This window comes from Pleurodeles waltl, chromosome 6 (genome assembly GCF_031143425.1).
Source record: "Pleurodeles waltl isolate 20211129_DDA chromosome 6, aPleWal1.hap1.20221129, whole genome shotgun sequence".
NCBI lineage: Eukaryota > Metazoa > Chordata > Amphibia > Caudata > Salamandridae > Pleurodeles > Pleurodeles waltl.
In genome coordinates, this window is record NC_090445.1 from 1,668,214,450 (window position 1) to 1,668,230,827 (window position 16,378).

Consider the following 16,378-nt stretch of genomic DNA (forward strand, 5'->3'; position numbering starts at 1 on the left):
GCCTCAGCTTCTACGTCCCCACCCGCCCCCTCCGCTCCGCTGGCCTCGCACTTGCTGCCGTCCCTCGCACCCGCCGCTCCACGGCGGGTGGGAGATCTTTCTCCTTCCTGGCGGCCAAGACCTGGAACTCCCTCCCCACCAGCCTCAGGACCACCCAGGACCACTCCGCTTTCCGGAGACTCCTAAAGACTTGGCTGTTCGAGCAGCGATAACCCCCCCTTTCCCCCCTAGCGCCTTGAGACCCGCACGGGTGAGTAGCGCGCTTTATAAATGTTAATGATTTGATTCTTCTTTATCTTCCTTTCTTACCTCTTTTTCCAAGGCATCAAATATTTAAAATCTTTTTTGTTCTCCTCTTTTGACAAGGCCTAAATATAAAATTGAATCTCAATGTGAATTGGATCTTGGATATATCTGGACTATTCCTTTCTGGAACAAGATATGGCATAGGTCATATAAAATTTCTAGATTGGCTTCTACTTCACAATAATTGTTTTTTCTCTATCATAGATTTTACTTACCCCCTCCACCTTAGCCAACATTTCTATATCCTCAACTTCAAATTGTTGGTCATGTCACACAAAAAATGGAGATCTTATGCATATCCTCTTCAAATGCCCTCCTACTGCCTTCTTTTTGGGAAAAATTGGTGTCAGCTCACCTCAGTTTTTCATTTGCGATCCCAATTAACTCTGTCTGTGCTCTTGTTAGGTATTTGTTCTGATGATATTCCTTCAGATGTTGATAACTTGAGGTTGTTAGATCTTATGTTAGATTTAGCATTTCAGCAAATTACCCTCAATTGGAAAAATCCCTCCAATATTTCCTATAAAGCTTGGTGATATAATGTTTGCCTCTGCCATAGGCTGGATACTACATTTACCTCTTCATGCTGTCCCTCGATTAATAGAGATGTGTATTGGTTACCTTTGACCTCTTATCTTGATACAGTTGCTTGCAAATCTACTAATTGTACTTTATCTGAAAATTTGTAAGCCACCATAAACGGTTTGCTTTCTCTGTTATTGATTTACTTCATCTCAAATTTTACTAAATGTTTTTAAATATAACTAATGTTTTTCTAGTTTTTTAATATAAATTGTACCTTTCTTCTTTTTATTGGTCTTGTTCGTTTAACTCTTTTTCCTCCCCTTTTATCTTGTTTACCACCCAATACTTTTAAAAAGTTAAACAGCTTTCTCATTTCTTTGTACACTTAAAATTTTATCTTTGAAGTTAACATTAAATACTTTTAATATAATTTCATATGTTTCTGATTTCAAGAAAGCTGATTTACCTTAAAAAAAGAAAACAAATGAGACAATTTAAAATTCAGAATGGCTCTTCCATTGAATTCAATATTGCTATATGTAGCGAATGATGATCTGAGTGAGCAGAGGATAACTTTTGTAACTGTAACAGTACCCGTGAGTTTAGGATTAGTCTGTGGGAGCAGGGCCGGCTCTAGGGCGGTGGAACTGGTGCCACTGCACCAGGTGCTGACTTAGGGAGGGGGCGCTGTGTTTCCAAGTGTATTTTAGTTTTGAAAGCCCTTGCTGCAGGGTTCCTTGCCCCCAGCAATATTCAGACAACAATAAAAATGCCAAGATAACTCTAGTGATGAATGTTCTGCCTGGAGAGAGATCGTACTTTTCTCTAGTGGAAGTTTTAAGGTAGCACAGGGGGTGAATGTGCCTGCTGAAAAGAACATGTACTGTGCAGATCACAAAGGGCACATCAGGCAAATGGGTCAGTGGATTACTGCTTTTGTCAGAAAGGTCCTTTAGGTACTTACAGTCTATAAGTTAAAATCGTAATATAAAAGAGTAAACTATTAACTATCTTAAAAGACCTGCATACATTCTGCAAGGTACACGTATGATTGGTTGTCTCTTTGTAATGTGTGTGAGATGTAAAGTGCTCTGACAGCCTAAACTGGAATAAATGGCATTACAAAACTAGTTATAGACATCTGTGAGAGATTGATGATTGAGACTTGAGGGGCACTGCTAAAGGGTGGTAGTGAGGGATACTGTGGCGGAGGTGGTCATTTGGGGGTGTAAAGAAACATTCTCACACAGGGCACCACCAGCGCCAAGGCTGGCCCTGGTGGGGAGTAACAAAAAGCCCCACTATGACCTGAAATGAAGTAAAGGAGTTTCACAATTATGAGTTGTACTCTATTGTGGCTTTTAACCATTTAGATTTTCCAAATCTGACTACAGCTTCATTGACAGCAATCTACCTAAATATCTGGACTTGCTTTCCTTTTCATATTTACATACATTTAAATATTTGTGAATATGTGTCAATTTAGAGAAGGAAACAACAAATATTAATTATATACTAGCGATTAGAAAGATTAGGTTCTGCAGGGGCGAATAACTCAGAACACCATTGGGAAACTAATAAGCAAATCTTATCCTAATATCAAATTGATAACAAATTACATTTCATGAAAAGAGAAATATAATAAATAATAAAAGATCTCGTTCATAGACGTTTAATGAGGATGAAGATACTCGTTATTGAACTGCTTGCACAGAAGAACATGTAGCTAGATGGAAGGAGCTCCTCCGCATTGAAAAGTGTTTATGACAGAATCAAAAATACACTTTAGATACCAAATTTTATATTTTGATAGACTTCATTTCTTTTTGATATCGTAGGTCCATTTATATTAGCAGTGAAATTAATTTTATGCATTCAATTGTCATCACATTTTACAAATAAAATGCTCTTTCATCAATAATTTCTAGTTCACCCACTTTCAATCTTTTTCTTATATTCAATGTCTTTGTCCATTATGCTTATACTTGTTCTACACTACAAGAGCATCATTGCATTACTGAATCATCAGCACACGTCAGACTCATTCCAATATCACCAGCCTTTACTATTGCCTCCATAACATATCATACTACTATTACTAATACTACTTCTAGTAATAATAATAATAATAATAATAATGATAAAAAGTTGCAATTTGTATGCCTTGTATAAACAACAGATGATGGACAGAATAGCAAAACAATTTTCAATTATTGCACAAAGGTCGCCTAGTGTGATCACCAAAAAGACCAACCAATAAAAAACCAAGTGCACAGCACTTCAAAAAACTAATGTGTGCATATCCTAATGACATTTAGCCATTTGCTCCAGTCACACATCATGCCGCCTTTGAAACACAAAGGAGAAAACAGGGCCTGTATCTCACAGACAGATAGATCAAATGTCAAAAGATACATGTGTAGATATAAAAGCTAACCGCATGTACGTCTAGCAAAAGTTGCCCAACAACTCTAATTTTATGCTTCTAAAGTATAATACATTCAGAGTATTCTTTTATATGTCACTAGTGTTCAGATTATATTTACTGCAAGCTCCCTTGTTACTTTAAAGGCTGGTTCATATAATCTTGGTACAACACAAGGTTATCCTACTAAAAGTTCACAGACAGTGATACAACATAGCCCACCTGACTGACGACTGGTACATTGATGCGACCGTAACCTTGCAGAGCCTGTAAATAGAGCAACCCTCAGCCTTGTGAACTTGTGCTCCACCACTGCAGTTTCAACATTGCTTATTGTTTGTTACCTGTCATCATTCTGGAAGGACTGGTCGCCCAGTAGAAGGTCCCGGAACCGGTAACGAGGTGGTAACGGCGGGACCTCGGTCTCCAGCTCGTTCATCTTTAGGGAGGAGATGTCCAGGATGACTCCGCTCTTGCTGCCACTTCCGCTGCAGTCGGGGGAATGCCTGTGAGAGGAAGGGTGAGAAGTGGTCACAAGCTGGACAACAGCGCTAGAGTGGTGGCTGCATCTGTCTCACACACACTTACACTGCAAGCATAGGTGTCCCTAGTGTCTGATGTCCTAGTCACACATCTAGCTGCCTATATGCATGATTCAAGCACTTATCTCACCAGACATCCTCAATGTAGACATCCTGGCAAGCAGTCATTGAAGATGGGTGGAATTTTAGAATTTAGAAAACATTTACATAGAATTATTATTTTCGTCTAAAACAGAAGCTACAAAATGAGACAGGAATAATCAAATTAATTCTAAACTATGTCAAAGGACAACGAGTATTGGGCTGTCATCCAGACTAATTAACACGGCACCAGGATAACTTTATGAGCTAATTTGCTAATTCGCATAGAACTGTCTATTTAGCTGTAGTTTTGTGTAGCAGGAACTAGGCCCATAAGGGTGACAAAGGGCAGAGCACTTTAAAGAGGTTGAAGTACGCACATCAGTTTTAATCACAATGATAATAGGCGATTTGTAGAGTGTTTGGCTACCTCAAAGAGGTGTCTGAGCGCTAAAAGTTCTAGCTACTTGGTAGATAACACAAGAGAACGCACCCAAAAGATTGGACTCCTATCTAAACAGCCATGTTTTGAGATTTTTCTGAAATAACAGTTCTGATTTCGGTTGCCTAAGGTGTAGCAGAAGAGAGTTCCAAATTTGGAGGCCAACCAGCTGAGAGAGCAGACTTCCATTCGATTTCTCCTACTAGGCGTGACTTCAGCCAAAGAAGACCCTGAGGATCTCAGACACCTCGAAGGGTGATATAAACGATGCAAGTAGCTAGCCCCGGCTTTATTAAAGGCTTGATAGCAATAGCACAGAGCCTTAAAGGGCACCCATTTCTCTACAGGGAGCCAGTGAAGTTTCTGCAGGGCCACGCCCATTAGAGCTCTTCTAGGAAGACTGCAGCCTGGCAGCAGAATTCTGTACCCGTTGGACCCTCTTTAGCCGAGACTGCGCTAAGGTTGAAAGCCTATGGGCAGTTGGGGTAAGCCAGATGTTTTTGTTCAATTTGTTTAAACTAGCACAAGGTTAATTACCTTAATGTTTTACAGACTGTTTGCTAGGGGTATTAAAATGTTCAGAAACATAATCAAAATGTTTCTGTTGCTTTCTCTTCAAGAAAGATTGGGTAGATTTGGGTAGGGGCGATGGCCTTGCCGCAGTACTGAACGGTATTAATCTACTACTGGACAAGGACATAATGTGACACCTGAATGTAGCACACCGGGAGGCAATCACAAAAAAGACCATAGTCAATTAATAGTGTTATGTTAGAAAAGAGTAAATAAATTCACTGACAACATAGTGAGGCATGGCCTATCTTGCGTGTGTCTGTAAAACTGATGTTTGTTCTTGAATTTTTGTCCTGAATTTTGACCCTTTCTCCTGAATTTTTGTCCTGAATTTTGAATCTTTCTCCTGAATTTTTTACAGTCCTGCCCAGAATTTACCTCAATGCCAGGTGGTCACCCTACTCCCAAAAATAATTCTATCTTGTACCACTTGTGGGAACACTTGTGTTTTCATACTTGACTGCCAATTACTTCCTCATCCCCTGCACCATGTCTTTTCTGTAATCCTATTTGTGGACAGCTAGCCATTGTTTTGTAGCAAGTTTCGTGCTACATAAATAGGCAACTATTAAATGTGTTTGGTATTACATGTTGAATATCATCCCAGGGCTGTTACTTGCAATACACCTGCGGTTTATTTAGGACACAATACATTATACTGTTTCCCATGAGTTAAATGCACTATTATCATGTGCTGTCCAAAATACTTCCCCAAAATTCTAGGTCTAGATTTAGGACTCTTCATTTTAAAGAATTGTTGTGCTGATTTTGAGACCTAGAATTCCTCATCACTCTTAATTAGTTATTTATATTAGTCTATTTGTTTATTTCAAGAGTTTTCTATAGCGCTGGCTATACCCAACGGTATCAGAACGCTTTACAACATTGTTACGCAATATCAATCTGCAGCACTCAGGCAAAGGTGAAAAAGAAGTGGCAAAGACTGCAACTCCCAGAATGCCTATGACTTGTTCACCCCACTGTATTAGGGGAAATCCTATTCCCAGAATTGAACACTTGAAACTCCAAGTGTGTGAGGGAGGTCACCAGTAGAAACACACAGGATACAAATGGAACATTGAAATATGGATACGTCCATGGTGTCATCTTAATCAGCAGGGGACCGAATCCTGCTTCCACACCATTGGATTCCCCAGAGCCTGCTTTCTGTTGTCCTCCTCCGGGTCACCGTTCACACTTCCAAGGCAAGAGGTACACAACCTGGGAGTTTTTGCTCAGTCTATTAGATTATTGAAGTCAATCTCCTTCCATGTCTAGGAACTAACCAATCAGAAGCATTCCTGCACTTCCTGTGCTGCACTGCACAGGTCATCCTCTTTAGGTCCCTTGTAGCATGGTCAAGGCCCACCTCGTTCCCCTATCTGTCCCTTCATGATGTTGCCTCCTATGCACCGCCATTGACCCTTATGCATCACTTTTTGACAAAGCGTTCCTTCATATATATTTAGGCATAACATTGTTGATACTTATTTCTGCTAAATACATAATTGTTATTGTTCGTACGCCCAAAACCTTACCTAACTCAAAAAGGCATTTTTAAGACATTTTGGGCCACATGTATGACGGTCCGGTTTATTACAACTCGAAAAATGTGAGTCTTAGCGACTCGCAATTTGCGATTCGCAGTGGGGTCGCAAAAATGACCTACCTCATGAATATTCATAAGGTAGGTTGCAATTTGCGACCCCATTGGGAAGGGCGGCACTCAAAGGGATGGTGGCCTGCTGGTGACAGCAGACCACCATATCTGTGACTGCTTTTAAATAAAGCAGTTTTTTTTTTAAATGCAGCCCGTTTTCCTTAAAGGAAAACAGAATGCCTTTTGAAAACAAAAATTAAATGTTTTCTTTTCATTTTTTCAGAGCAGGCAGTGATCCGTGGGACCACTGCCTTCTCTGAAAAAATGTTTTTGCATGCATTCACAAAGGGGAAGGGTTCCACTGGGGACCCCTTCCCTTTTGCGAATGGAAGGGACGCCCTTGGCACGCCTCTTCCTAATACCGAATCGCAAAACCCAAACTGTGATTCGGTAATAAGTTACCGAATTGCAGGTTGGGGTTTGTACATCCCAGAAAGCATTTTTCTAGTTACAAACGGCTCGATTCTGTGAATCAGCACCTTTGCGACTAGAAAAATGCTTCGTACATCTGGCCCTTTATTTGGTTAGAGAGAATGAAGTCATGTTAGATAGGTAATGCGGAAGTACTTAACCATCCTGCTCACCATAAAGCTGTAAAGCTTGCAGTCAAAATGAAATGGGGCATAATTATCATTATAAAAAGCAACTTATTTACATGCACGGCCATTAAAAAATTAATTATCGATCCCCACAGGTCAGAGAGCTGTGTGCATGTAAAATGAATGTATGTAAATCCTGAACTTTTCACAATGCCGACCCTGGGTGGCTAATGACGAACTCACTATGTCTTCCTGATTTGCATATATTTCTGCACATCCAGCATCAGTGTAGTGGTCCACTCTCTCCCCTAGGTTCTGCTACAGAATATCAATTCCCAAATATCGACTAGACAGAACATTGTTGCAAAAATATTGAGGGACACAATATGGGAAGGTAAGTGCACAGAGGGAGGTAAAGCTTTACTATTCTAAACTCCACATCTACATACCCTAATTATATATATACCACAAACTACGCATATGAATGAGGAATAAAAAACACATAGAACTTTGCCTTTCTATATTTTGTCCCTCTATATTGCTGTAATGATATTCTGTCCCATCAATATTCTAAACTCGATATTCCCAGCCTACACCTCTCTAATACCCTCTTTCTGGGCCACAAACAAGGAGGAGGGAATAGCTGTATCCTAGCAGCCTGTAATTGAGGTAGAAACTCTGTAATTGTGGTAGAACAATGTGAAAACACTGTGCTGATGCTGGAGAACAGATGCCTAGGCCCAGCTTCCACGTACATTGGACTGGTCCTCTAACTAGTCTAAGGCCTTCCGGACCTGGCCGTCATGCCCCGGAATTCGCCTCTCTGCGCTTTTCTCTTCCTGCCTGTCTATCCCTGTGCTCTGTGCCCCATTAGTGCCCTCTTTGCTGCCCAATCATTTTGTCTTTTGTGCCCGTCTCTTGTAATCATTTTTGCCTTCTTTTGCCTCTGTGCCCGTCTTGAATGACCTCTTTTCTCCTCATTTTTTTGCCTTTTGTACCCATTATTGCCTCTGCCCATTTTGTGTTTTTTTCCCTCTGTCTTTTGTGCTCATTTTGCCTGGTTTGCACTGCCCAGTCTTTGTGCTCCCCCTACTCCCCACTTTCATGATTTTCCTGCCTCCTTCCTCTCTCTCTCCTTACCTGCTTCCTCGTGTGCCTTCTCCTTCGTTCCTCTCCCACTGCCTTTTCCTGCTGCTTTTCTGGCCATCCTTTTCCCTTCCCCCCAAGTACCGCCCCGCCTGGAACCTACTTAATGGCGGTTACACAATGGATGCATGCCACCAGCATGGCGAAGGCGCACCAGCTGCAAGCCCGTCTGCACCTATTCGTGCCTTGTGCGTGCCATCACCCAGGACGTTGGACCATCCAACCCCTACAGCCCTGCCAGCCCTCTAGCGCTCAACAACAAATGCCCCTACCACCTCTGCCTCTTTGCCACATCACACAGTTGTTCCCTTCTCATGCACTCACTGCTGCTTCTCCTGATGCATTCCCCCCACATCATCCTTCACACACACCGCACCCAGTGTTGTCTACTTGATCAACACCAGATCCCTCTGCAAGCACACCACTGAGATCTGGGACCTCATTGACACCTGCTTCCCGGACATCCTCTTCCTCACCGAGACCTGGCTCAGCCTGTCTTCAACTCCTACCATTGCCATGTTCATCCCCCTTGGATACAATTTAATCTGCCAAAACAATCTCCACAAGCCAAGAAGAGGTCTCACAATCGTTTACAAGGACACATCACCTGCAGCACGTCTCCGGATGAACCGATTGCACTCATGAAACATCTGCACTTCCAACTACAAAACAACCACTCCACGACCATCACAGGCATCCTTGCCTACCAACCACCAAGACCAACACCTCTTTTAGAAGCATCCTTACTGACTTCATGACCCCCCATCGCAATAAGATCCAATGACTTCGTCCTGCTAGGTGCCCTCAACATTCATCTTGACAACCCCCAGGACCAAAAAGCACTGACCTCCTTGGAAACCTCAACATCACCCTGACACAGCTTGTACATGCCCCTGGACACATACTCAACCCTATCTTAATGTCCAGCAACAAGATTACCTTCAGACACAACTCCTCGCTCACATGGACAGACCACTCCATCATACACTTCTACATCAATGCCCCCCACCTCAACATACCCAAACCGACCATCACACTCAGCCACAATTGCAGCAACATAACAGAATCAGACTCGACCCATGCCCTCAGATCCAACCTTTACTGACAACCTACAGAAAGACCTACCCACATTCAACAACTGGATCTCAAGATGTGCCACCAACCTCACCCCTTGAAAAAAAATCAAACAGAACAGACCTCACACTCAAGTATGCTGATGCACTGAGGACCTCAGAGACTTCAAGCGCCACTGCAAGCAGCTGGAAAGAAGATGGAGGACAAGCCAAGACAACACCTCCAGAAACACCTACAAACCACCCTCAGGAGGTACCACACACAGATCAAAGAAGCCAGGAAAGCACCCCTTGTGATCAGACTCAAATGTTGCTCCAACACAGACAAACTCTTCAACATTGTCAAGGAGTTCACCAATCCGATGGCCACCAGAAACACTATCACCCTCTCACAGATTCTTTGCAACCATCTATCAGACTTCTTCAAATGCTATACTCCAGCTTCACACCCCAACCCACCATTCAAGACATCACCATGCGTCTTATCCAGGTGACTGATTGACACCTGTTCAATAAGTCAATAAGGACGCTCAATGAAGGACCACACGCCAATTATGAATACAATTTACCTTTACTAGAATTTCAGGTAAATGCAGGCATTTAGCACATCAACAATAGTGGAATAAGAATAGCAATGAAAAGCATCTATTCATATATAAGTACACTACAAAGAGCATCTATGTATACGTATGAGCAAAGAGTTCATTGACAGAATAAGAATAGCAATGAAAAAGCATCTATTTATATATAAGTACACTACAAAGAGCATCTATGTATACATCTGAGCAAAGAGTTCATTGACAGATATAAACTTGGAATAACTGTATACCAAAATGTGATACACTACGATGTTCAGGAAGCAGAATATAAACGAGTTGAATACTTCAGATAAGCTTTGATTTTTTGCACACTAAAATGCATGTTTCAATTACTGTAGCAGGCTCACACTACGATGTTCAGTAAGAAAAAAATATATAAACGACCTGAATTCTTCAGATTATAAACACAGTGCAAGCTTAATAATCATAATAATAGAGCAGAGAAACAAAAGCCTTTCATACCTGGGTGGAACTTAACTTAGTCCACGAAATGCTGGGAAGCCCTCTACTTCCAGCTTGGACCTCTCTCCCCCTAGAGCGTCACGGTCTTGGAACAGCACAACAGGGAGGCAGCTCTGGGTCTGAAGATGACAGTTTCACAACTCCATCTGCGAGCTTCAATTCCCTCACCCACCTTTCAGTGTTTAAGTAACCTGAAGCTTGGATTCTATCCCTTTCCAGTATTTTCTAGCTATGTTATCAGTACATGTCTCTTGGCTGCCTTGCCATTCCCTGACCATTGTTTTCATTCCATCTTTTACTGTGGTCTCATTCTCAAGGTTGAGACTGAATCTCCTTCACAGCCTGTTTCTCACACATGCTGCTGCGAATAAGTTTATCTACGGAATGTCAGAAGAAAACAAGCTTGAAAGCGAACATCGTGAATTTCTTCCACGTTGCTCTGGCTTCGGCGGGCATCACGCTCATCTACACTGTTCAAGCTAATTAACCCTTTGCGTCACAATGTCTTCCGCACCTTTCCCTATACTGATCACCATGCAACGCCTCACCACCTGGAGCACCTATCTCCTAACAAGTTGGAGCACACTCAACACAGAGGACAACCCCAGAATCATGCAGACAAACCATGCAGGATCACTCTCAGACTCCTGCCTTCAGCCCATGTACAATTTGGGAAGCACATTGATCAGTGCCAACCTCACCACCACCAGAGCTCCTCCCTCAGCCCAACACTGTTCAACATTTACATTGCTCCTCTCGCCTGCATCATAAGAACCCACAACATCAATATCATCTCCTACGTTGATGATAATCAACTTAGTCTCTCCCTCACTGACAAGAACAACACCACCAGGAACAATTTCACCAACTGCTTCCCATCCACAACAGAAGGCAAGCGTATCTCAAAAACTCCAACAATACCAAGCTTCGAGACACCTGCGTTCCACTTCCCTCTGCCTCGCACGAATCCCCTGCATACGCAGAAGCAAGACAGGACGATGCGCTTTGTTCTTCATCTAGCCCAAAAGCCAGAATGAACTCCCTCTACATATCTGGACCACCGCTTCACTCCTCAACTTCCGCAAGAAGCTGAAGACCTGAATGTTCAACTAGGAGCACCTCCAGATGTAAGCTCCTGCTCTGGCACCTGGATACCCTCTGGGGTCAGAAGCTGCACTCTACAGATCTCCATGACATAACATAACATAACATTTGATAACATAACAGAACGCAACAAAACGTAATATAATAAAACACAACAGCATAACATATAATAACATAACAAAATATAACACTACATAACAGATGGCTGTGAGGGAAATAAATAATAGACTACATTCAAGTGGTATTGGCTGCAAGAATGCAGTCACAGAGAAATGCCTGTAGCTTTGTCTTTGAAGATCAGGAACAAAGTTAAAGGGGCTTGTCTAGAGGAAGAGGAAAAGGTGTGGTTAGATAGAGGAGAGGCAGAAAGGAAGGGGACTACAAGGGGAGGGTTAACCCCACCCATAAATGTAATACTTAAAAAAAAAAATTTAAAAATAATTATTTCAGGTAAAAGACGTAGGACACATTTTAAGCCTGTGAATTACTTTCCCTTTTCATAGTTCTTCATTTACGTAATAGTTACAATAGTTTGAGATATTTTAAATAAATCTGGTGTCCCCGATCAAGTGACATATAGGGGATGATTTAGGGTGTAGCAGATTGAGAAAAGCCAGTGTGGGAGGGAACATTACCTCCACAAACCTGATGGACTACCTTTCACCAAATTTGGAAAAGAACTTAGGCTCAGTGGTTAATTCTGTACATTGAAATGAACCCCCATCATGGTGGTTCCCTTCTAAGTTCAAGAGGTTAGGCGAATGTACGCCAATACCTTTGTCGGCCATCCACCAAACTTTTTAAATTGTTTGTTTTTCAAAGACAAACTCCCAAATTGGGAGTTGTCATTGAAAAATAAAAAAAACAAATGCCCCCTCACTCTGGGAGTTTACTCCCACAGTCTTGAGGTCTTTATTTTGCTTCTGTCGCTGAGCTCCAAGTTTTCATGGTGGTGACAGGCAGAAAAATAAGGACATCACACTGTTCACCTTAAATAGGATGGACTGTGTAATGCATTTTCTCTGATAGCCCCTATTATGTTGGGCTGTTGAAGGAAGCTGTCTAATGATAGAGCCAATAGGGGCTGTTTTGACACAACATTTAAGTCCACCCGTGTCTAAATCAGGTGGGCAGACTGTAAGTTGGTGGAATCGAGTACTTTGACATATTTGCAGCAGAGTAATCTGTTCACCAAACTGTAAATCAGCTCTTTTGCCTTATACTGGAAAGATCAATATTTAAGAGCCCCTAGCACCTCCTTGTGCCAGATTAACGTCATTTTTTTAAATGTAAATTGGCCAAAATCCTGGCGCCATATTTACAAAGTGGTGCAATGCTTGCATTGCTCCACTTGGCAACCCTTTGTGCTACATTATGCCTGCGCCAGGCATAATGTATGCAAAGAGGGCGTTCCCCTGTTACGATGGCTGAAAAAATGGCGCAAGGAAATCTAACAAATTTCCATGCGTCATTTTTTTCGGCACTTTTAACACAGGCTCAGAGCAGGCGTTAAAAGGGGGCACACCATTGTTTACAATGGACCCCCATGTACTCTGCAGGAGTAGCACCAAAATGTTGGAGCTACTCATGCAGAGTACATCAATAGCGTCACAAAAAATTACACTATTGCCCCCTACCCTGCGCCATGGTGTGCCGTATTTTAAATACAGCGCACACAGGGTGGCGGTAGGGGGGCAGTAAAGGGTGCAAGAAAAGTGGTGCTGCACTGTGTGCAGCACCACCTATCTTAAATATGCCCCTTGGTTTAAAAATGTAAAAGCAAATCCCCCATGATCAGGAGTGAGCTAATCTAAAGGCAGTGGCTAAAAGCAAAAAAAAGTTGACACATCACCATCGCTGGATTTACAGAATAATAAGGACTAATTTAGATTCCACCTCTTATTGCCTTTATCTCCATTCTATACTTCCTCTTTATCTTTATGGAAAATTCTTTTTCATCCCGCTTTTCCCCATTTGCCAGTTTTTCAATTCCTCCTTATTTCTTTTTCTATGCTTTTCTCTCTCTTGCTCAGGGTCAAAGTCTGATGTGAAATAATACGTCTTGCTCCCTAAAAGTGGGTGCCAGTGCCAACCACTGGAACAAATTGATTATTGGATAAAAGATGTCCTGTGTTTGTTACAAGGAAGATCTTTAATGTACATCCTATCAAAGGAGAGCAATAAGAGATCAAGGTTCTGATGGATGCCACCGCTGGCCTGCATTTGACACCTCTGGTACCATCCTCACAACCTCTGAATCAGAGGTCATGTGGCAGTAACTGGAACATAATGGCAATAGAGCTTCTAAGAACATGTTTACTTTACTTACAAGGAGCTCTATGTTCTCTGAACAGGGTGTTCTTTTATTTTTTCACAATTTCAAGTCTAGAATGGATGTGCATACATGTCACTTTTTTTACATGAGAACTTTGATTTCCGACATTTTCAGACAAACCACTATTACTCAGACAAGTGGCATGGTGTTGGTCTTTTGGCGTTAGTGAATTTTGTCCGTGAATGAGTAATGCATATGGACGTCAGATTTTGACAAAGTACGCAGGATTTTTTTTTAAATAAGCCGCACTTTTTGGAACACTGTTCTCTAACATGTAGGAAGTGTCCACAGGAGAGGCTGTCCCGAAGGTTTCTGAGGTATAAACTCATACAATGCAGGAGCATTTCCTTCAGACGAGCGAGGTGAAGAGAGGGATGTAATCAAGTGATGTTTCTGTCTTCAAGTCCAAAACCTCGGTTTTGTGTTTATTTCCAGACATTGGGAATTTAAGATCTTGGTTGATTCTGCTAGTTGTGAAAAATTTTGATTGGTGTTGTGCCAAATGAAGAACATATTACTGAAGCAAAACGCCCAACTCCTAACATGTCTTTTGTATGGATTACCACCTCCACAGAACCACTTAATGTTAGATTCACCATCTACAGTTTCCCCAGTTAAATCTGTTTATACAAGTTCTTCTGGTATAGTCCTGTTGCAGCGACATTCATGCAAGATCCAGAATAAGTGAAGTTGTATTTTGGTGGGATTGGCTGCAACTGCCCTTCTAAAGTTCCTTTTTTGTTGTGCTTCTCTTTGAAGGATGTGACGCCATTGTAAATATCACCAAATTTTCCATGTCTGGGTCAAAGGTCCCACCTTCCAGCTTCTCTATCATTTGCATAGAATTCTTGATATAAGTGCTGATTTAAAATATGACTACTTTCAGAAAACAATCTATGTTTTTGAGAGCTAGCTCTTAGATGGGACCACAGCCAGAGACTACGGGTATCACCGGGAGGTTTCCAGACTTTTAGCGTTTTTTGGAGTAAGCAAAGGACTCCACCCACGGATGTGTAGATTTAAGGATTCTGATTCTTTTCATACTGGGCCTTTGCAGCATCTCATTGTGATAAAGGACAGGCAGAGAATACCTCATATAGAATATGAGATGCATAGGAATCTTGGTTAAATGCACCAATTAAGGGTTGGTTATATTTCAGGAAGACAAATAATCTTGTATAATGCTACATTCACCTTTACACTTGATTTCATTGGTCTCACAAGACTTGTGTCGTCCGGGAGTCATGCAAGGCGAGGAAGGACAACACTAAGGCTTAGTTGGCATTTACAAAGCCACCCACGGCCTGATTTGTGTGGCTTTGTAAATGAATGCAACACAACTCAGCAGCTTGCACAGTGTAGTGTTACATGTTTAGAAGTAATTGTTCCATGGGACATGTTGTCTCTGAACAGAAACATAAGCAACCCATTGTAACCCATTGCAACCCAAAACCATTTTCAGCCATATTAGATTCATATGGGCTATTAGCTCACCTATTTTATTACAGATTGGTACAAACCAAATGTAAAATTTGTTTGCAGCCAACCAAAAAGGAAACAGACAGACCACAGCAAACTTTTAACTTTACCTTTTTTAAGTTGTGCCTTCCTAGCAATTTTTTCAGTTATGGAATTTGGAGTGTAGATGTTCATTATATTTCCCCCCACCCATTGTATTTATCTTCTATACAAGCAGCTTAGAAATAAATCAGTAGGAGATAGCCTTTACCATGTAAGATATTGTTATCAATGTTTTTTATACGTTAACATGGTCTCTTAAGTGTGTGGTAAGAGTTTTTATAAAGTTATATTATTAATACATGTAAATTTGTACATTAACCTGTGAGCAGGGGCACTATCTAATTAAAGTGGTTTATATTTAATTAATGACTACATGTAAATACATTCCATTAAGTGTTAGCTAAATTAGCGTGTTAAAAACTCGATCTTGGTAGATTTTCAATAGGTAGAAAAGGGATTACCTTAAAATATAGAACTGATGAAACTCGACAAAAATGCACCAGAAAACTACAAATTATCAAGTAACATGGTACAACAGAACATGAAAAGGGGCAAGAGTAGGGGAGAAAGGAGAGTTACTAAAATATAGGTAGGTCTAGAAATAGTTATGGGTGGGTATAGTTAGGGACTGAAATACTCAGCATAACGGGCACAGTGGTACCAGGGTATCTGTGGAGGGACAGTGGAATATTTAGGAGGAGATGGAGGGATGGAACACACCATCCATTTGGAAAATATGAGGAAATAGGTTACAGTAGGATGTTTCTACAGGACTAGTTCCCTTAAGTAGGCGTTTTCACTCCGAATTCACATGCAACTCGATTCACATGTAGCCCTAAAATCTTAATTCATACATTCTGCACCCTAACTCACATTTGACACTGCTAATTTATAGATTATGGCTGTTTTATTAAATCTGAACATTATTGGAATCTGAAACCACTGATATTGAGTGAGTTTGATGCCCTGATACAAAAAGCTATTATCTTATCTTGCGAGCCTCCCTTTCATTTCACTGTTTTAATGTTTTACAGAAACATAGATT

General features: G+C 41.3%; 1 protein-coding gene across 3 annotated transcripts in view; it reads right to left on the bottom strand.

Annotated features, from left to right (window-relative positions):
* Window positions 1-16,378, bottom strand: part of KCNT1 (potassium sodium-activated channel subfamily T member 1) — a 1,355,573-nt gene that overhangs the window by 1,157,784 nt on the left and 181,411 nt on the right. For all 3 annotated transcript variants that reach the window (XM_069241642.1, XM_069241641.1, XM_069241643.1), the window contains exon 2: window positions 3,601-3,762. In XM_069241642.1, coding sequence (XP_069097743.1) covers window positions 3,601-3,762 — 162 coding nt within the window. The remainder of the gene's footprint in view (window positions 1-3,600; window positions 3,763-16,378) is intronic.